The sequence below is a fragment of the Mustela erminea genome, chromosome 16 (assembly GCF_009829155.1).
Source record: "Mustela erminea isolate mMusErm1 chromosome 16, mMusErm1.Pri, whole genome shotgun sequence".
NCBI lineage: Eukaryota > Metazoa > Chordata > Mammalia > Carnivora > Mustelidae > Mustela > Mustela erminea.
The window spans coordinates 80,419,877-80,441,889 of NC_045629.1; the positions used below are offsets into that span (position 1 = coordinate 80,419,877).

At 48.9% G+C, this 22,013-nt stretch overlaps 1 protein-coding gene across 3 annotated transcripts in view; it reads right to left on the reverse strand.

Annotated features, from left to right (window-relative positions):
- Nucleotides 1-1,011: 1,011 nt before the first annotated feature.
- Nucleotides 1,012-22,013, reverse strand: part of FAM135B (family with sequence similarity 135 member B) — a 272,532-nt gene continuing 251,530 nt past the window's right edge. For all 3 annotated transcript variants that reach the window (XM_032316553.1, XM_032316555.1, XM_032316554.1), the window contains 8 exons: nt 15,119-17,111; nt 13,135-13,301; nt 9,825-9,916; nt 8,039-8,136; nt 6,644-6,795; nt 4,080-4,190; nt 2,644-2,757; nt 1,012-2,107 (listed from right to left, as the gene is read on the reverse strand). In XM_032316553.1, the coding sequence (XP_032172444.1) occupies nt 1,902-2,107; nt 2,644-2,757; nt 4,080-4,190; nt 6,644-6,795; nt 8,039-8,136; nt 9,825-9,916; nt 13,135-13,301; nt 15,119-17,111 (2,933 nt within the window). In that variant the 3' untranslated portion in view covers nt 1,012-1,901. The remainder of the gene's footprint in view (nt 2,108-2,643; nt 2,758-4,079; nt 4,191-6,643; nt 6,796-8,038; nt 8,137-9,824; nt 9,917-13,134; nt 13,302-15,118; nt 17,112-22,013) is intronic.

A 22,013-nucleotide genomic window follows, 5' to 3' on the forward strand; every position in this document is an offset into this window, starting at 1 on the left:
AAGGAAAACCTGCTACAAACATATGGTCCAGCACGGAGCCTGAACACGCGTCTAGGACCAGGAAACACAGCTACGTGGGCTTCTAGGGCAGGAACTGATTCCGCTTCTGTTATCCTGTGGTTATCCCAGTCTCTGTCCAGTGGGAACTTGGAAAAATACACACAGAACTTACTGATCCCATATGGGTGAAGCCTAGGACGTAAAGAGAGTTCACAGGAGACCCCCAGGGGAACCCTTGCTCCGCTGTCTGCGAGTCTGCCTTCGTGGCGCATTCAAATCTACCCCACCTTCTTTCATGAGAAACCCACAGGTTTCTGTCCTACGAAGCTGCCTTCCGGGACTGGTTTCTGTGGTCTGCGTGTGTTTGGCAAAGTCATGCTGTCAACATGGGAGAACTACAATTCTCAGATAAGCCAAGATTTACTGGGTTTTAGGACCATAGCACTAGTGACTGAAGGTCACGGTCCAGGCGCCGGGACCAGGAATCTGGTCTCAGAGGACTTTCTGAAACACATGAGAAGGTGGTTTTGCAGAAACAGGAGCTTCTGCTTCTGGAAGATGGGTCTCCTGTGTTAGCCATCCCTCCTGTCCTGGTCCGCGCCTTCCTTTGTGGGACCAGGTGATTCTCCAGGCTTCCTTTAGGCCAAGAGTGGACTCAGTCTTTGGGACCCTATCAAATATCCTGGCCATTTTCAAAACGTCCCTTAAATGACTTACCAGTAACAGTTTAAGCTGCGTCCTCAATCGGGCTGATGTCCTCCTCTCTAATCGCATTGTTGTCCCTGCTATTTATTGTTGTTATTATTTTTTTTAATCAGTGGTGACCTCTCCTAGCCCTTTATTTTCCTAAGGCAAGAAGACATTTCTAGTAAAAGATATCCAGCACCTTCTTCGAGCTCCCCTGAGGTTTCATCCAGCACTCCTCCATTTAGATGTCTGTCCTTCCACAAAGAGGAGAAGCCGCTGGCCATGTTAATGGTTGCATTTGTATCTGTATTTTTTTTTTTTTGCAATTGCATCAAATGCTAACATAGCATTTCTTTGGAAGAATATCAGCAGGAGCTTCACGCCTGTCTGTCCATCTGTCTCAGTGCCTCCCTCTGTTACCCTTAATCTGAGTCTGTTTTCCCCAATTACAGAGAGAGATGGAAGCATTCACAAAAATAATCTGTGGGCCAGGGCTCTGCAGAGACAGTCTGGAGGGGCAGGTGAGGCAGCAGAGCTCACCGCCTTCCCTCTAGCTGCTTTTCTTCATCACAGACCTGCATTTTCCAAGAACATCGCCTTTCTGCCCCTGTACCTTACATCACCCCTCCCACTGCTATACATGAACTAGGACTCAAGTCCATAAAGCATTCCTTTGCCCCTGGTGGTGGAACATGGGAGAATGACCGTGTGGACATCACGCTGTCTTGAACAAGTGGCACGTTGGAATCGATTACGGGTTGTATCTACAGGAATATACGCCCACTTCCGCACAGAGGTTCCCCTGAGTTCTGAAATGCTTGTATGCACAGGATTGAATCAGAATGATAAAGCTATGAGCTAGGAACATACCGGGCACACCTAGGGAGACTGGAGCGGACTCGGTGAGCCAGCGGAGGGAGAAAAAGGTGGGCTCACCAACTCCGAGGATTCTGTTTCTTTATTTCGTCATATTTCTCCTAGAAAGCATCTTGAAAGACTCTCCAGGAGGCAGGACAGCTTCGGACAACCTCTTGTCAGGTGACACTACCGTGGACGGGTTCAGCTTTCCCAAATCTCCAAGATGGAAGCACCTGGAACGGCCGGTCCCCACCCCACCCTCCTGGCCTCGGGACCCTGCAGTGGCCGAGGGCTGCGAGGGACGTCTCAGCTAGAGCGTTCAGGGGTCACAAAGCCTCCGTGGGCGGCCCCAGCCACTACTTGAAGTAGCTGAGCCCCGCCACCAGGAAGAACTTCTCCAGGAAGAGCTCGGAGTCCAGCACGGCGATGTGGGCGGCCCGGCCGATCAGAGCGTTGGCAGTGTTGGGCAGAGCGTGGAACACGTTGTGCCGGACTAGGGTGCAGTCCTTGGCGTCCACCAGGGGACGCAGAAGGTTGTCGATCATCTCCGCGTACACCGGCCCTGGGGGAGAGAGGAGCAGGTGACCTGGGGCAGAAGGGGGCCGCAGGATCCCAAGGAAACCAGGAGAGCCCGGGGTGTGAGGCACGGACCGTCCCGTGTGCCCTTGTAGGCACTGGCCAGCTCACAGAGTGTGTTTTTTTAAATCAGAAACCCGGGAAAAACAATAATAATAATTATTATTATTATTATTGTTATATATTATATTATTATTATAATATAATATAATATAATATATATTAATATAGTAATTACATTATGTTAATATATATAATTATATATATTAATCAATATGTTATATATTATATTATTATATAATATATATTATATATTATTATATTAATATATTATAATTAATATATAATAGATTAATATTATTAATATATTATATATTGCATATTAATTATATATAATTAATATAGCACAATAATTATTATATTAATGATTATATTATAATATATAATATTATTATTATATTAATAATATATTATATTATATGTAATATTATAATAATAAATATTATTATTATTATGTCTTACCTGTGTGTCTGTCTTTGAGGGCAGTTTTACACATTTCAATCCTGGCTGAATGAAACGGCACGTAGCGATCTTGGGGAGAAGCCACCAGCACAACGTTTTTGAAATACTGCAGACCTGCAAGGAGCCAAGAGGGTGCCTGTTGCTGGGTCCCCCCAAGACCCTCCCCGCTGTGCACGCACGGAGCACAGAGAGGGGGAAGGCGGGAAGACGCCCGGCTGAGACACTGTGGGCCCAGCCCTGCAGCGTCTGGTCTCAGAGAGCAGGGGCTGCTGTGTTCTCCTTGGCCATGGAAGCTGAAGAGACACGGGCAAGCGCTTCTCTACAGGGGAAGAGGAGCAGCACCCAGGGGACAAAAGGGGCTTTCTGGGGGAGCAGCTCTAAGAAGCCCATAAGGAATGAAAAGAGGACTCTGCTCCTCCTTCTCCACAATGGGGACAGCTCCTGACTGCAGGGCTCCTCCTGTCCCCGCTGGACGACAGCGGCTGCAGCTGGAGACCGAGGGGCTGTACGGCACGGCGTGTTCCTGCGTCCTCAGACCCAGCCCAGGCCTGCAGACAGACCCTGCAGAGGGCTCCCCAGGCCCTCTCCCCGCACGGCCCTCAGCCTGTGCCCCTGCCCCGCGGTGGGACCTCCAGCCTCCTAAGACCACCTGCGGGGGTCCAGCGTGCCTCCGAGACAGGGCCATGAAGACCAGCCCCTCGCCCTATTCTGCGGGGTCACCCCAGCTCCCAAGATCTCTGTGGTGACCACACTGCTCTCCGGTTTCCACCTCTCCTTGTGGGGGGTCCTGAAAGCCCAACTTTGCACAGAGACACACTGGGTAAGGACTTGCCCGAGGTCTCACATTCAGAGAGAGGCTGAGATGTCGGGGGGTGGTGTTCACCAGGTGACGGAGAGGGTGACGTGGGACCGAGGCTCGACACTCAGACCACCGCTGTGCTCTGCTCGTCCCCACAACACAGGCAGGGTCTCCAACACCTGTGTGCACTTCCCATCACAGTGTGGGTGAAGGTGTGACTTCATCCCTGCCCAGGAAGGACCCCTGCCTCCCCCCATACTGTTAACTTAAGTGGCCAGGGCTCAGCTGCTCTTTATGTGGGTGGGTCTGTATCTGGGGAGGAGCCGTGAGTAGGCACATAGACCTGGGAAGTGTGATTAGGGCATCGAAATCTTATCGGAAAGCAGAGGCCACAGTGCGTGTGTGGAGATGACCTCGATGCCCACCTTGGGGCATCTGAGACGCCCTTCTTGGGAGTGGCTGAGTTCGTGAGTAGCTGGCGGCCTCCCTTGTTTGCTAAAGATTCTGTGCACGCAGTACCTCCTGACTCTACCCTTCCCTGCGTGCATCGGTGCAAGAGGGGAGTGTTTGGGTCTCCGGGCTGGACCTCCAGCTTACACCGTGACTGCAGCAGCATGCCCTGGAGGAAGGCACGCACCTGTTTTCTGGCTTAGTTGGTAGAGGAAACATTTGCGCAGATCAGCGTTATCCCTGAAGGTCAGCTGCAGAAGGGACCCGGATTTCTTTAATTTCTGCATGAGCCACAGGCCTAGAAGGACCAAAATGAAACAGAACAAAAATCAATAATGAAACCTAAAGAGAGTAAAAATGACTGGGGAGATTGCATGGAGCAGTGGGTGTGGTGCAAAAGTAATGAATACTGTTATGCTGAAAATAAATAAATAGATAGATAGATAGATAGATAGATAAATAAAATGACTGGGGAGAGATCAACGTGGAACTGTGATTTTTAGCCAATTTTAAAATAAGAGAGTAGTAGGCGCTTGAGCAAACTTTGGGGAAGTCCGAGGAAAACTCTAACGTATTTGTGGCGGGGATATAAAATCATCCTGCAAAATGATAAGTGACGGGGGTCCGGAGGATGACACTTTGTGCCCTTCGACCCCTTTGACCCCCTCCCACACATCTGAAGAAGCCGCCCAAACAGCTGTACAGATGAGTGCCCCTTGCAGGTGCACGTAGCACACAGAACCCGAAGCACCTTCCACTTCAGAGTCCGTCCCTGACCCTGGTGAAGCCAGCACCGACACTGATGGATGTTGCACTCCCACGACAAAATGAGTGTGACAAAAGTGCAAGGAAGTGAATACGATGCTGTTCTTTTCGTCATGTTGCAAGATTATAAATATGAAAAGGTTAGATGCGGTTTCAGTCACGTGTCTGTCCGCCGGTGGCTTCCCTGGTTCGTGAGGCAGAGAGAAGGCACAGGGACGCCCTTCCACGCGATGCGGTTAACGCCTCACTTAACGTCCTTCCAATAACATCAAGGCCGACGAACAGACCTGACCCGCTCCGTGGGGAAGGCAAGCAGCCCAGTGTCCCTCAGTGTCCCCCAGCAGTGCAGGAGGCTGGGAGACGGGCGGGGAGTGGGAGCGTACTGGGGTGGCCCAGAGGCCACCTAATGGGTTATGGGCAATCGGGGACCATGGAAGGAGTGTGTTAGGAATATGATTTAAGAGACTAGTTGTGATTACACAAGACCCGACATCCTCCTTGGGCTGCTATCTGCCAGCCATGGGGCTCCCACGGACACTAGCACGTCACGGGAGACCCTCCATCATCAGGCTTTGGCTGAGAGTTTCACGGTCACCTCCTGTCCCTCTAGCTCAGCCTGTATTCCTGCCACAAAGAGCCACCTGTTGCCTGCTTCCATATTATCATACACACTATTTTCTGCTGCACAAAAAGCTTGTCCCACCGTTCACTGCCTTGGAGATTCTGCTCATTGTCCAAGATGCATTGAGCCTTGCTCCTTTACTCTCCGCGGTGTCCCTAACCTGCTAGAGCAAACTTGGAGAGCCTCAAGGCTGCAGGCCATGTCGTTCCATTCCGGCAAGAAGTGTAGATTCTGGCTATGGTTGGCCTCTCGTATGTTTTAGTCAACTTCCTTCCTTCTCCTGCTTCATCCTCAACAATCCTGATACACACACACACACACACACACACACACACACACACTATACATATTTTAGACATGCATATGCACACGTATACATAGAGATCAGAAATGTATCCATACATATACACAAGCAGACATACATACACACATTAGCTCTATTTTAAAAATAAAGAAACTAAGGGACTCTTTTTTTTTTTTAAAGATTTTATTTATTTATTTGACAGAGAGAAATCACAAGTAGATGGAGAGGCAGGCAGAGAGAGAGAGGGAAGCAGGCTCCCTGCTGAGCAGAGAGCCCGATGCGGGCCTTGATCCCAGGACCCTGAGATCATGACCTGAGCCGAAGGCAGCAGCTTAACCCACTGAGCCACCCAGGTGCCCACTAAGGGACTCTTTTGTGGCTCAGTTGCTAAGCATCTGCCTTTGGCTCAGGTCATGAACCCGGGTCCTGGGATCAAGCCCTGCATCGGGGTCCCTGCGCGGTGGGAAGACTACTTCTCTTTCTCACAGTCCCCCCTTCTTGTGTTGCCTCTCTCCTGTGTCTCTCTCTGTCAAATAAATAAATAAAATCCTTGGGGAAAGAAAAAAAAAACTTAAAAAAAAAATAAGGGAACTAAGTCACAGAGAGATGAAAATGTCTTGGCCAAAATCGTCCCCAAGTGTCTAGGTCAGAACTCAGCCACAGGCTTGCAGTGGCAGCGACGTGGTTCCGAGCCCTTTGCTACAGGCTGAGTGGAGGAGCGCCCCGGAAGCAGGAAGTGGAGGGCCTCCCCGGACACTGAATCTGCCGGCCCCTGGGGCCCGCACCTCCGGCCTCCAGGCTGTGGTCTGTAAGTCATTCAGTCCGTGGTGATTCATTACAGCAGCCCAAGCAGACTGAGACACCCCTGCTCCCCGCTCCCCACTCCCATGCCCGCTCGGTCCTGTCCAGCCAGGAGCCCAGGGCATCACCTTTCTGTTCGCAGACGAGATCTCGGAGCCGCCAGATTCCGTCCCGAAGAGCCTCCCCTGGGCTTTCATCTTCCCCCTGCCCCGAGTGGGCGGTGAGGAGGGACGGGCTCGGCGGAGTCTCACCTGCTCACCTGTACTAACCAGCGTGCTGTTGTTGTACAGGGTCCCCAGGTGAGGCCCAGACAGCGACAGGAACGTGTGGAGTTTGTTGAGGTAATACCGGAAGCGCGGCCGCGTGAGGACCGACCGGATGATGATGTTGCCCAGCGAGTGGCCGATGAAGCTGTGGGACAGACCCGCATGTGAGTGTGGCCGCGGTGGGCCAGCTGCTGTGCTGGGGCATGAGGGGGCCCACCATCCCCCTCCCCGACTCGGGGGCTCTGGCCAAGAGAATGGGGGCTGCCAGCCCACCCTCCCTGGGCTTCCAGCCTCTGGCCACAGTGAGCTTGGGACGGGGACCTCGGGCACGACGTCTCTGCTGCCCAGTGTGGTCCGAAGAGAAGTGCGGGCGTGTGGCCGGGCTCCATTAGGAAATGAGCCCTGTCCATGCCCTGTGTCTTGTCTCCGGCCACCAGGGGGTCCTGGCCTTCACAGGATGAAACCCCACTTCCCTGGCCTAGCTGATAAGGCTGCTGGGGACCTGACTTCTGACTCGCTCTGTGATTTGATGCATCACACATCATCATTCCAAGTGTACGGAGTCGCCCGCTGCCAGCCCGCGCCCTGGTTCGCCCCTCCTGCACCCCAGCTCCAGTCACACTGCGACTCACACATCTGAGGACCCAACATGGCATCATTTTCAAACTGAATACCTGTTTACAGAAACCCTGTCCCATGAGAGGTCCGCGGCTCTGCTCACAGTGAGCCCAGAACAGGCAAGAAAGGAAAGGAATGTTCGTCCATGAAATGGCTTTACCCAGATTTCCACCCCATCTCTACAAGCCTCTGTCTTCTCATTTGTGAAATAAAGAACGGATATTTTATCTCTGGGGCCTCAAAGGACTGATGCACGTGGACCCACCACTGTGTCCACAGACTGTAAATGCCCAGAGAAAACACAAGCTATGGACCCTCGTCTTAACCAGGAAACGTTTCAGCCAAGCTCATTTTGGAGTGGAAGGACCGAACGAGTGTGGACTAGAGGCCTCTCCTGGGGCAGGCAATGCAGTCCGCTATTCCACACCCGATGCCAGTGCTCGCCCTGCCTAGCAGGCAGGGAGATGGAGGCTCAGAGGTTTAGAAAGCCAGAGACAGGTGGCGCGGTAGAGTCAGGCCTCAGACATGTGAGTGTTAGAACAGCCGTTCAAACCTAGAATTGTGTCGTAGTCCAGTTCCTTTTCTGCTGAGCTGGGAAATGTCTCTGTCCCCCCACTCCCTTCTGCTCTGAAAGTCATCTATGTCAGTGAGTCACAAGTTAGCTTAGGAAGGAGGTAGACAGAAGGCAGCATGCCCCACTTGTCTACGGCCAACACCCAGAAATGCCTCCCCTGTTCCCCCAGCATTAACTACCTGTGGTTTCCTTTTACCTAATTCGGGATATGGAGAGGTTGTACAACTGGATGTGCTGAATGATTTCATCCAACAACCGATCCGTCATGGTATCAAAATCTGCAAACGTGTCCATCTGGAAGAAGAGAGAGGGTCCTGGTGTTGGGTGGGGTCACAGCAAGGCCAGGCTCTGCGGGAGGCCACCTTCTTCCATGGTGCCGCATTCTGGGAGCGCGCCTAAGCCTGACGTCGGGGTAACAGGTGGAGGTTCAGCACCAAGGACAGGGGTCCCTAGATAGGGGCTCTCAGGAAGAGACTCAGGATGCCAGGGGACCCTCAGTCAGGAGGCTGGCTGGAAACAGATGGGAGAAGCTGGCGGACAGCCGCAGGCACACGGCACCGACAGACACATCATCAGTCTCCAGGGGCTGCATCTGTCTGCTGCCCGCTGGCCTCATAGTACCACGAGGAACCAGGCTCTAAGGGTGAGCCTGTGCCCCAGGACTCACACCCAAACCCACCTGCCCCCGGAACCCTGCTTTCTTCCCAGCATAGCCTTGAGACTGCGCTACCAGGCCACGTCTAGAGCAGGGTCCAAAGCCCTCCAAAGTGACTCCGCAGGAACGGTCAGAGGTTACGCGCAGAAAAGGAAGAGGAGAAGCGGCGCACATGAATTTGAAAACCTGGAATGAGGCACACACACTAGATTGGTGGCCAAACTTTTGGAAACTTATGGGAACCACAGGAAGAGAGACTTGAGGCCCACACAAAACACACTTTGTCATCATTGGAGTTGTCCTTCAGTGTCGCGGGCTACGTGGAACTGTGCTGAGCGCCAAGCCACAAAGTTGGACGAGGGGTTTCGTGAGTATTTGTCAGGCAAATGGCGAGGGAGCCTGTGGTGCGTTGTCACCTGCCACTCTATGGCCCTAGAGGCACCACAGGAATGGAGCATTCTGGTCATTTTTCCAGTGTCTATGGAGTAAGAGAGTGTCATGCTCGCCAGCCGGCAGGCTAGCTTTCCTGCTCACAGGACCTGTGCCTGGGGCTGCTCTTCCCAGTGCGAGCCTGTCTCCTCCGAGTCCTTCAGCCTACTCCACACCAGCGTCAGGTTTAAACTGTTTACAACACGCTGCAGTGTTTGTGACGCCCCAGCCTCTCAGGCCCCGTGTCCTCAGCTAGATCCAGTGAATTGCGCATGAATCATCGAATCAACAGTAGTAATTATAAGGCCTGAGTTGACCTTGATGTGCAATATTCTGGAAGACATAGTAGGCTTAAAAATGGTGCCAGGAACTGCCCAGCCAGGGTGATTTTAAAAGGATGTCGTGGAAATCCACATGTCTATGAGGTTTTCAACTTTTAGGCAGTAATGACATGTCATGGGACATAATCCTTCCTGAGTGACCAGCTCCCCCCACTTCCTGGCCACCATCTCACTCCTTCTGTCTGGACCTGGTCCAGTAGTCCCTATGGAACCCCACTGGAATCCCTCTGCCACCAGAGCTGCATCACAGGGGCTAGGTTAGCCTGTGACCGTCCCCTTCACCCAGTAGAGACCCACAGACACCTCAATCATGTATGATCCCAGCTGTCATCTGCCCTAGCACCCTGGCCACCTGATCCACGTGTCCCCACTTTTTACTCGTTCTTTCCCCTCCCGAAGGAAATGATGATCTTCCCAGACCACCCAGTGCTCCTCGGCAGGGTGCCCTTCTACGGGAGTGTCTGCAGATCATCGGCGGGGATTTTAGGAGGCTCTTCTAGACATGACTCAGCGATCCTCTCAGTCCTGAAGTGTCTATTTGTTTGCTTTTGTCATACCTGGTTCTTTTCGGACATTAGGAAGTCCAGCTTTCCTCCAGGAAGCCCCAGTTCGATGAAAGTCTTTACCAGGCGGAGGTCGGCACTGTTCCCTAAAAACGACAGATCACCCCACCCCAGACCCGTAGTTACTCATATCAGAAAGGACACAAGGGATTTAAGTCCCCTTCTTCTCCCATCCACCCATTTTGAGCAGGGCAGCCCACCAGGGGACCTGGGGTGACCAGTTGCAGTGACGTAGGTTGGTGTGAATCCCTGGGAAAGGGGTGGAGCTGATGTAATCCCAGGAGGGAAAGGCTGGGAGATGATAGTGGGGAGGCTCAGAACACAGGAGCTTTCTAAGACAGAAGTTTATTCTATTTTCTGAGAGCTCTAAAGAAAGATTTTTGGTAATGGACTGGCACGACCAAATCTGGTAAGATTTCTAAAAAGATGACCCAACAGCGATGGGGATGGTGCTTTGGAGAGAGGACACGATGAATACGTTGGCATAAGGCAGAATGAATCCAAGGGCTCTGGAGGCTGATAGCTGGGTTTTAATCTTGGCTCAACCACATTAGCTATGGGGACTTAACCCAATTCCTTAGCTGGCCTCTTTCGCAGTTTCCAGTTTGAACAACAATACCACCTGTTCTACATGGATGTTGTGAGGATTGATGACGGTAATGAACGTTCAGCATCTAGAAGGGTGCCTGGCCTCTGATGAGTGATACACCAAGGCTGTTGCTCCTTCTCTTCTTCCTCCCCTTCCTCCTCACCCACAATGTATCATTTACCACTGGATTATCTGACACTTTGCCAAGTACACCTGTTGACCAAGCATCCCAGAATCCACAGCATATAGCCAGCCAGTGAAATGCATTAGCCCCAGGATTGGGAATTAAGGATATAAAGAACAGTGTGTTTGATAAGTTCTTTACAGATTTTTTGATACTAGCCCTTTATCTGATATGTCGTTTGCAAATATCTTCTCCCATTCTATCAGAAAGAACAAATAATCCAATCAAGAAGTTGGGGTAAATTGGAAGGGGAGGTGAACCATGAGAGACTATGGAGTCTGAAAAACAATCTGAGGGGTTGGAAGTGGTGGGGGGATGGTGGGAGGTTGGGGTACCAGGTGGTGGATATTATAGAGGGCACGGATTGCATGGAGCACTGGGTGTGGTGAAAAAATAATGAATACTGTTATGCTGAAAATAAATTAATTAATTTTTAAAAAAAAAGAAAAGAAATGGGCAGAGGACATGAACAGACATTTCTGCAAAAAAGACATCCGGATGGCTAACAGACACATGAAAAAGTGCTCCATATCACTCAGCATCAGGGAAATAAAAATCAAAACCACAATGAGATACCACCTCACACCACTCAGAATGGCTAAAATTAACAAGTCAGGAAATGACAGATGCTGGTGAGGATACAGAGAAAGGAGAACCCTCCTACACTGTTGGTGGGAATGCGAGCTGGTGAAGCCACTCTGGAAAACACCATGGAGGTTCCTCAACAAGTTGAAAAGAGAGCTACCCTACAACCCAGCAATCGCACTACTGGGTATTTACCCTTAAGATAGGAATATAATGATCCAAAGGGGCACGTGCACCCAAATGTTCATAGTAGCAATGGCCACAATAGCCAAACTATGGAAAGAACCTAGATGTCCATCAACAGATGAATGGATAAAGAAGATGTTGTGTATATATACAATGGAATACTATGTAGCCATCAAAAGAAACAAAATCTTGCCATTTGCAACCCCATGGATGGAACTAGAGGGTATTATGCTGAGTGGAATAAGTCAATCAGAGGAAGGCAATTATCATATGATCTCCCTGATATGAGGAAGTTGAGAGGCAAAATGGGGGTTTGGGGGGTAGGGAAGGAAAAAATGAAACAAGATGAGATTGGGAGGAAGACAAACCGTAAGAGACTCTTAATCTCATGGAACAAACTGAGGCTTGCTTAGGGGTGGGGGGTAGGGAAATGATGGTTGGTTATGGACATTGGGGAAGGTATGTGATATGGTGAGTGCTGTGAAGTGTGTAAACCTAGCAATTCACAGGTCTGTACCCCTGGGGCTAATGATACATTATATCAATTAAAAAAAAAAAAAGAACAGTGTGTCCTGGGAGCATAGCACACCACCAGTCCCTACTATATGACCCCCAGAAGATGAGGAGCACTAGTTTTCCTCTCATCACCCATGAAGCCCTAGAGGAGTCCCTTCCCTTCTCTCACATTAGTTATGCACTGGAGTACATATAAAGTAGACTTCAAGATTCTTCCAGAAATCATGTTCCACATTCCAGTTTTCGTATCAATTAGGATGTCAACTTGAGCTTGAGGAGAACTCAAATACCCTGTACCTCCAGCTGATCTGACTGCTTCCTTCAGCCAGTTAGGGAGAAGCTGAAATTCACAAAGGCAATCAGGACCACGTGCTTGCCTTTGGTCCAGACTGAACTGGGACCTCAAGATCTTCCAGCAGAGCAGTTAAGTTCTGTATCTTACAGAGCCTTTGAACGGACCAAAGAAACCAAAGAAAGCTAACACAGGGTCCTAGGTCATTAGGGAGGTGGGGTGCAGAGAAGGAGCCCTTCCTACTCCCCATTCTCTTTCCTTGGACTTCTATATCAGTGGGAGATAGTTCTTCAATAGCATTTGGTTCTCAGTCTATATTTGCTGATCTCATGAAATTAAAAACTTTTTAAGGTGAGGAACCATGTTGGGTCTCTGCAACCCCAGAACTTGGTACAGCATCTGATATGCAAAAATTGCCCCATAAGTAAGAAATGAATAAAAATAGACAACAAAACAGTTTGGGACAGTAGACCGAGACTGTCCCAAATGTATCCACACATTCATTGCTCTCCATTTCTTTGCTGTTCTGTGGGCTCATGGGACCCATTAACCTATACATTCTAACTATTCACATTTCCCTTGACATTTTCATTTCAATAATCCATCCACCCATCCATCCATATACTTGCTCCTTTCCTTTTTTAATTTTTGTTCATTAGTTTCATTAATTATACATCCCATTTCTTCATTCATTCCATTATTTATTTATTCCATTTATTCCTTCATTGAATTATTGCATTCACTTATGAATTTCATTTACTCAGTAGATTTTTGTGGAAAAGAAATCTCTTCCTTTGGAACAAGGCCAGGTCATTTCCCTAGACCCAGCATGCTGCCCTCCCATGGTTACTAATAACACTGTTGAAAACATACCTGACTTAAATTCATTCATAAATCTTATAAATTTTCTACAGTAGAGAATTTTGAGGAGGAAATCTTTCTGGGGACTCACCATCTAGGCCATGAACACAGACTACCAGGTGAATTCCATCTTCCAAATTTTCTTCCTCTTCCTCTGGTGGGAAATACGGTATATCAGAAGCTAGTACAGATAAGTCACTGTACAGAAATCCATCAATCTTCAGTTCTTTTTTAAATTTTTCTTTGGCCTGATAAAAACTGGAGAATACACTAATTAATCAGAAGCCATACTGCATATGCCATGTTGAGCAGAAGATGAATTGAGCTGGCTGGGCCGTGGGAGTGATGAACATCTACAAGGAATTATCTGCAAGCAGCAAAGGCAGAATATGAGGCCTCAGGAGATGCTGATGATGGACGCTTTTTCTCAACCAGGAGGCAAGAGAGTATCCCACGGAAAGTTTTCTAGGGTTTGGGTTCTATTGATTTCTATGTGCTTCCTGCATGAAACAGGACGCCTAAGATTCCATTCAGCTCCAAGGATCCATGCAATCCCGGAAAAGATCTCCCCAGAGTGAAAGCTTCTCCAGGTGGCCCACAGGCTACCATGGCTTGGCCTCCACCTGCTTCTCAGCAGCATCTCCCAGCCTCCAGAGAGAACACATTTCTCAGGATTCCCTTACTAAGGAAGTTTGCTTACTTCCATGCCTTGGTGTATTCAGGTCTGTCTGAAATGTGTTTCCCACCGGGTTATCACGATCTTTGCCTGATTATCAGACAAGGTGATGATTAAGAACCTGGACTCAGAAGTGGGACTGCTAAGGTCAGAATCTCAGCTTTGACACTTATTTGCTGTGAGTCAACCATTTAACCTCTCTGCACTGGGTGTCCTCAATTGTAAATGGGGAATATACCATTATCTAATTCATAAAGCTATTCTGCATGTTAAGTGACACAGTGTATGCAAAATGTTTAGAACAGTACTCAAAACTAAATAGTTAAAAAAAATGATCTATTACCAGCCTTATCACCATCATCCCCATCATCCCCATCACCACTGTGTCTCTTGTATTTGCTCTGTGGTCACCTCTAAAAGGATTCCCCTGACACCGGTGTCTCTATGCATGCTTGCTGCCCTCAGCCAGATGGGGTCCTTCTGACTCAGCTGTGCACACACACAAGAACCATCCTTTTACCCAACTAACCCTTGTTCACGTCTCTCATCTTTCCACCTCCCTATTAGGCTGTAAGGACGGTAAGTGACCTTACAAGCCAGGCACTGGGCAGTGCTTGCTATCTATGTATTAAATTTATGCCATGAGCATAACAGGTACTTAGCGTTCTTTATAAAGCAAGGAATCCAAGTTCACCTGCCTGTGTAACCTTGTTCGTGGGTATCAGTAATATGTAACTCTTCAGCATTATGCAGAAGAGTGATAAAAGGCTGCTATAGATACTTAATCAAATGTAGAGATTATAGATAGGGAGCAACATGGATACAACCCTAATGTGAGGGTGAAGGGACAGGGTCTGGCTTTGCCAAAGGAATGACCTGCATAAGGACACCCTCAGGGGCTGAGGAAGAAAATCTGAATAAGATTCCCCCAGAGGCCCTTAAAGAACGGCCCTGTCAAAATATGCAAAGACAGAGGTATGGTGACATTCATAATGGAGTTGTTTATCATAATAACAACTAAAAAAAAATATCAAGGGTCCCTCTCTAAAGGAGTTTGTTCATAAATCACAGTACATATAGAAATGTTCCCAATATAGTAAGTTGAAAAAACCTTGCAGTCTGTGCAGAATTACTCTATTTTTTGCATAAGAAGAATATTAGAGACAGGCACACAGAAAAAGGGCAGAAGAACTTACACAGTGACTGTATTTGAGAGATAGGCTTGCTGGTAGATTTCACCTCTACTATTCTCTCTCTCTGACTTGTAGGACATAAATATAATACTTTATCTAAATCAGAAAGTAACTCCTATCTCAGCATTGAAATAGTATGCATGAACCTGAGCAATGTGTGGGGAATCCAGAACCCTGCTGGGTAGATAAGTCAGCGGTCAGCTTACCTGTACATCCTCTCACTGACTTCTTCCTCCAACTTGCTCGAATGGGTGGAGACAACTCCAAAGGAACCCAAAGGTTGATGAGTGATGGGCAATGGGGTCTGCTTGGCAGAGAATCCAGCCCGGGCAGGGGTCTCCTTGGGCACAGATGAAAAAGGGAGGCATGTGGCAGTGCAAGACACAGACAGGTTGACGACCTCCACGGCTTTCAGGCTGTCCAGAGTGAAGGTCTCCACTGAACCCAGGTGAGACGCCATGACGGAAGTGCCTGTCTTTGGCTCTTGGTTTCCTAAAACCTGGGAGTGAGCGGAGGGAGTCACAGTGGAACCCACGGTGCCTGCTTCACGTCCAGCCTCCAGACGAGCTTGAGTTCCTTCGCTAAAAGCTGCATCATTGACGATGCCTGGTGAGCTGTTCTGCTCGCCTGTGGACTCCAGGTCGCTGGCATCAGCAGCTGTCCTAGAGTTCCACTCAGGCACCTTATGGTGGGCGATTGTCTCATCATCTGAGATGCTACTGTTGGAAGGAGCATTATTCTCCACATTCAAGTCTTCAGGCTCGCCCTCTGGGGTCTCCTTTAGTACTCTAGGATAAGATCCATGCCTAGGGTTTTCAAGTGCAATGATACGTGGTATTTTTACACTAAGACCTTTGGTTTCAACACCTACAAGGTTCTCAGTCCTCCCATCAAGACAAGAAGGTTCTTGAGGATCAGACTGACTCTCTGTACCTTTGGGGATGTCTATGTAACCAGGGACCAGCTGGCCATCAGCACCTGAAACCACCTGCACAAGGGAATGGTCTGTGCCAGCATCCGGGATTTTGGATGCCGGGGATTCTACACTCTCCATGGGTTTGGCTGGACTTTCAGCAAGATCTCCACCTTGCTGCATGGTGTCTGTGTCTTCAGCAGACTCCTCTGGGCTACTGATTTGGGGCGCAGACACAGACTTGGTCAACTTGGTGAGTGCCAACTCCCGTTCTTCCTCCTCGAAGGGCAAAGAGCTAATGGAGGTGAGAGATGCCTGGATCCCACTCGGCAAACTCGTATTGCTCTCTGTGTGTCCACCCTCTAAGGAGTTCCTGTGCAGAGCATGCCTTCGAACCAGATGGTGCAAGACTTCCCGGTCACTGGGTAACTCCAGGGCCCTGCTTCGCGCCTCGGACCAGGCAACAGAGCTTGGCTCGCTCTCAATGCCTGAATCGGAGATGATGGAAGAAGATCTCTTGATGACCCCAGAAATTACTGACACTTCTTCCTGCTCCTCTGAGTGAGGGTCTTTTGGGGAAGCCCTAACATCCAAGGGATCCCTCAAAGTTGAGTTTAGTGGATCACAGGGCTCGGAGGGGATGAGTTTCAGACTCAGCAGTGCCATCTTGCCCTCCTGGTCTGCAACCTTTCCTAGAGTACTTAACTCATGCGGTGTTGTTTTCTCTGAAAGGATGGCATTTTGGTGACCTCCCCCAGCTACCTCTTGGCCTGGTACAGCTCTGTCCGATTCACAGCTATCTGGAGAGTGCCCACTCTCCTGCTGAGAACTAATGACCACTGTGGGCTCCATACCACAAGGCCTCTTATTGCTAGATTTCACATCAATGTAGGTGAGTGCCGGGGCCTGGCCATCCTCTGGACCTGGACTCCTTCTGGGTGGGTCCTCATCTGCCAGTGAATGTGTTCCAACATCAGATCTCTGGCCAGTCCAGCATTCCTCTTCAGGCAAACCTGCTTTGTTCTGACATTCACCAATTGTCAGATACACCTGAGATTCGGAGCACGTGTCCGTACATTGTGGTGTGATTACTTTGTCCTCTGGCTCTGGACACCCAATAACTTCTGTATCAGAGTCCACCTGGGGTGGTTTCATGGTGGGCAAGACAAGGTCTTCCCTGAAAGGTGATTTTCTATTTACAGTAGGGTTCTCTTCTCTATTGTTTAGATTCATTATTGCAGGACTTGTCGGGACGTCAAAATTAGGGTAAATACTCAAATTGTGCCCTACAAAAAGAAGAAAGAAAGAAACAAAGAAACAAAGAAAGAAAGAAGAATGTATTATAGATTAAGAACCTATGTCCACAAACTATCCAAAAGCCTGACTATATAATAAAACTTTTGGCTGAACTTTGTTCCTGGTTCTTGGGGGACAACCACTGTATTCATGAAATTTCCCAAGTGATGGAAGAGTCTCTGTTATTGGTGGTGGCCCTGGAAAGCTTATACTAACCAGGTGACTTATGATCAGTCCTTTAGTCTTTAGTAGTTTATGCTAAGGAGATGAGTCAGAATGGGGGCTGGCTGTGCCAGAAAGACTAACTATTTGGTCAGAACTTTGAGCCCCGTAGTACCAGTATGAGCTCTGGGGAGAGTAGTTCAATCATGCAGCCAATGATTCAACCAGCCATGCCTAGATCATGAAACCCCAATAAAACCTGTGGACCCTGGGGCTTCAGGAAGCTTCCCAAGGGGGCAATACACATTGATTTGCGAGGAAGACCAGTCCTGGGGTCTTGGGATATTTATGTTTGGAACCCTTCCAGACCTTGCTCTACTGGGGTCTTTTTTTGGCTGGTCTTTATTTATTTCCTTTATATTAAAACGGTAATCCTAGGCAGAGCACTTTCCTGAGTTCTGTGAATTGTTCTAGCAAATCATTGAACCGGAGGGAGTAGTGGGACCCCCTGAATTGGTAGCCAATTGGCCAGGAGGGCAGGTGGCCTAGGAACCCCCAAGCTTTTGTCTGACATGAGGGCATCTTATCAGAGGCTGTGACCTAACCTCTTCAATGTAACAACAGGTAATTCGTGTCTGAATCACCCTGTCCTAACGTAAAACTGTCAAATACTATAATTCATGATTTGCCTTTTACTTATCAAACCAGTTTTAACAATTACTACTTACACCTATTAAAACATTTCTCTGTATCCTGTATAGTATTTACATTGTAGAAAGAGCTTTGGACCCAGGAAGACCTGCTCTCCGATCCGGACATGGGCAGCCGCCAGCCGTGAGGCCTTGAGCAATGACAGGACTTAAATAAGTTGTTTTTGTTTTTGTTTTTCCCCTTCGAGCTCACTTTGCTCAGCTCTCGGTAGGCAGATTCACAGCGACCAGCAGGCCTCAGAGACATGGCTCACAGGACAGTGATGATGGGAGCTGTCACGTGGGGAGGACAGATTCCTGCTTCTGGACAGAAACCCTCCATGTCTGAGCTCTGTCACCAGGGCAGTTATCCTGCATGGCGTTCAGATCACAGAGGCTCCCGCATCAATCTGATCCTCCCGGTAGGATGGCGGGGTCCATGCGGGACCTTCTTTCTCGTGTTTTTCTATAGGGTAAACTATTGTGTCTCTTATCCTATCTCTCCTTCCTGTTTCTCTAATAAAGCATAAAGAGAAGAAAACAAGAGTCTCCCACAGATCTCTAAGAAAAGCCATCTGATATGTTACTCCATGTCCACATACCCCAGACAAAAAAAGAGGGGACTGGGCTTTTATTTTCTTTAAAACTTTTAAATTCTTTGGATGGTTTTCACAGAAGTTGAAGGCCTATAACCACTATCGGATGTTATGAGGTGAACCACTGAGACACTTACAAACCACATCACCGGCTCACACCTCGGGGTGGCATTTACGACTAGGTCAAAGATCAGAACAAAGATCTGGAAATAACGGGTCTCTTCTTTATGTGGATATGTTCTGCACATCTTGGGACTGAGCAAATTTCTCTTTCTCTGGGGCCTTTCCCATAACCAACAGGGGGCTAGAGGTTCTCTGAGCAAAGTCCCCATGTCCCCTGCATACACATACCCTTCTGCCACCACCACACAGTCCACCTGTGCATTTCCTGTCCCCACCGGAGAGAAGGGTTACGAAGTAGGAGCACTGGCGTGCCCACAGCTAACAGCGCGGCCGCCACACAAGGAACTGTGTCCGTAAAATGAATTGAGAATAGAACGGAAATGCAACAGAACAAAGGCAATTACTCTCACAAACTACTTATATTGGTTTGAAAAAAAACACAACAGCAATGTTATTTAATCCATGAATAATGCATGGGCTGACTCTATGCCTCAGCCTTATATTAGGCCATGGGTTACGGAGAGGGAAAGTAAGGATCAGTTATAAAAATGAACTGGTCTCCGTCTCTAAGGGATTTCAAAATACTGGGAAGCATATGATGTGTGGTACAGTTGGCTCTCCTGCTGGACGCATGTGGGCTGTATCCTGGAGAACATGAACTGTGTTCTTCAGAGAGGGAGTTAATGAGCCACACGAGGCAGACAGAACAGCAAGGGCCAAGCCCCAGAAGCCTGGCGTGCACAGTCTGGCCAGGTATCCATTAGGTCCCATATGGAGGAGCAAGGGTCAGGGGTGTGGGCGTGAGATGGGCATGGGGTTAGCGGGGGGAAGGAAGCCACAGCCTGGACGGCCCGAGCACCCCGTCCGAGTGAGGAGTCAGGTCTTTACATCACAGGCAGGGGGGATGCGCGGGTTCTCGGACCACAAATGAAAGATGCCTGTGATCTACGCTGACAGTTGCAGACAGGACACAGAAAGACCAGCGAGGAGGAAGACGGTCAAAATAACAGCACTGGCTTCACGACCCCAGCTGCGGGAAAATGAGAACAGCAGAGGATCGAATTCCGAGAGAATGCATTTAGTCATTAGCCCAGGACCCTTATCTGCCGACACACATCCGTGACTCCCTTTGTGCAGGTCGCTCCTAAGTGGTCTGTGGATGCACTACCCACGGCTCACAGGAGGCCTCCAGGATAGAAATTACAATTCCTTGTGCCCAGTTTCACCGTCACTAACGGCTGGAGCAAAGATCCCAGCGGAGGTGGGCCGGCCGACTGTTAAGGCCCTTGGGTAGAAGGTTCAACTGCTTTGGGACAGAGGAGTAAGGGGTACTGGGGAGAAAGAACTGCAGACCCTAAGGACAGAATTTACAAGGGTCTGGGACACAGTAGGTATCTACCCATGTGCTGTAGCAGACCGTGAATCCATATTACTGTTCTTAATTTGGAAATGGGACTCTTTTGTTTCCCTTTCTTCACCATGCTGAAACGATGCAATGCAGATTGGATGACCTCATTGCAAATCACATTAAGGTCACCAACCCCTGGAGGAAAAGGGAAACAGTTCTTTATTGGCTAACGCTTTTGCTCGGAGATTAAAGAATCATCAGAACACATTGTGAAGGAAGAAAGAAGGTCAAGAAACGTTTTGAGTGGGGACGTACTCTTGGGAAAAGGGAAGGGACGGGTGAGAGGTCTGTAAAGAGAAGTCTCGGGGAACAGCCAGCCCTCGAGAGCAACGGTCCCGGGGTCCTTCTGGGAAGACGGGATCCTTAGTGCTGGAGCCGTAGACTCATTCAAGTTCCCTGTCCCCAATACCTTCCAGGAGCTGCAAGAGATGCTTCCTTTAAAACACAGAGATAGACAATAGGAGACTTGGAGGACCCTGCACGGGCAGAAGGCCCCAGAAAGATGACCCCAAGCCACGTCCAAGTCTAGAGCACCAACGTGAAGGGCGGCAGAGAAGACCCAGCAGGGACACTCACAAAAGCCAAGGCCGAATTCCCAGCAGGTGTGGCAGAACGGATGGGCTCAGGAGATGCGAAGTTTTATAAAAAAATAAAGATGCGCAGTGTAATTGTATGTGTGAGTTGCAGGACTGAAATTTGCACCCATTTGAGTATCTATTCACCTGAAAAGGAAAATAGACTCAAGATCTTCTGCAAGGAAGCCTAGCAGTGACAGCTGAGGGTCTGATCACAGGGACTTACTGTAAATTTCTTCTCTACCTATTCAGTGTTCTGTAGCTATAGTATATAACTATAATGAAGATAAGAGCGTGTGCACACACACACACACACAGCCTTGGTGCAAAGTAGTGTTTTGTGAGCACCTGGGTAGGTGGCCATCTCTAGCATGCGTTCCCTTCTCGCTGTCATACCCAGTGTTGACGCTAGATGTCAGGGCACAACTGAGAATTCGGTACGATCTCTCCATCACAAAGTTGGACTGCCCTTGGAAGTCGCCTTGACTTTGGAAAAAGATCCTACAAATCTCTGCCTGCAGAAACTCTGAAATTTAAGTGGTGCCTAATTTAAATGATGGGCATCCCAGCATCACAGTTTGAAACGCCTCTCAAAGAGAGAGCAGGGCAGACCCTGGACCTTGGAGCTGGAAGGACTTGCTTTGAAAGTCAGCTTTTATAAGCTGCGTCTTTACTACGTACCTGTATTCATCGTGCTTCAGCCTCTGTCTGTGAAATAGGGCTTACGGGTTTTGTTTGTTTGTTTGTTTCATTTTGTTTCTAATAGGATTCAAAAGAGGAAACATGTAAAACTTCCAACTAGCTGTTTTCTGGCTCTTTAAGGGATCATGGGTCTACTTCAGCTGTGATAGCTTTGGGTTTCCAGCAGCCGGGCTGTGGGAGCAGACAAGATGAACACCCATGGAATGCCCCGTGGGTACCAGGCTGATCTCCCACTGACCTGTCAGTGCCCAAACACACTGCACAGCCCAACGAGACAGACCACGGTGGGGAGACCAACACACCAACACGCTGTCTTTCCCTCCCAGCGGAGCGGCTCATCCACACATCCAATCGCGGATGCAGCCTGCTTTCTCGAGACATGAAGCAAGCGCTCTGTAGGAGTCTGACCTGGATGTCCCCAAAGTTCAGTATGTAACAACTTTATATTTGAGTTGTGTCACTGAGGTACAAAAGGATGGCCAACCTTTGCCCAGGGTGAGGGGATATGGGAATTTACCAGGGGAGAACATTAAGCCACTTGCTAGGATTCGACCCTGGGGGAGTCAGGAAGGGGGTCTCTACCACAGAGACCTTTCTGTTGTGTTGATTTGTCAATGGCACCGACATAAGGTCATCT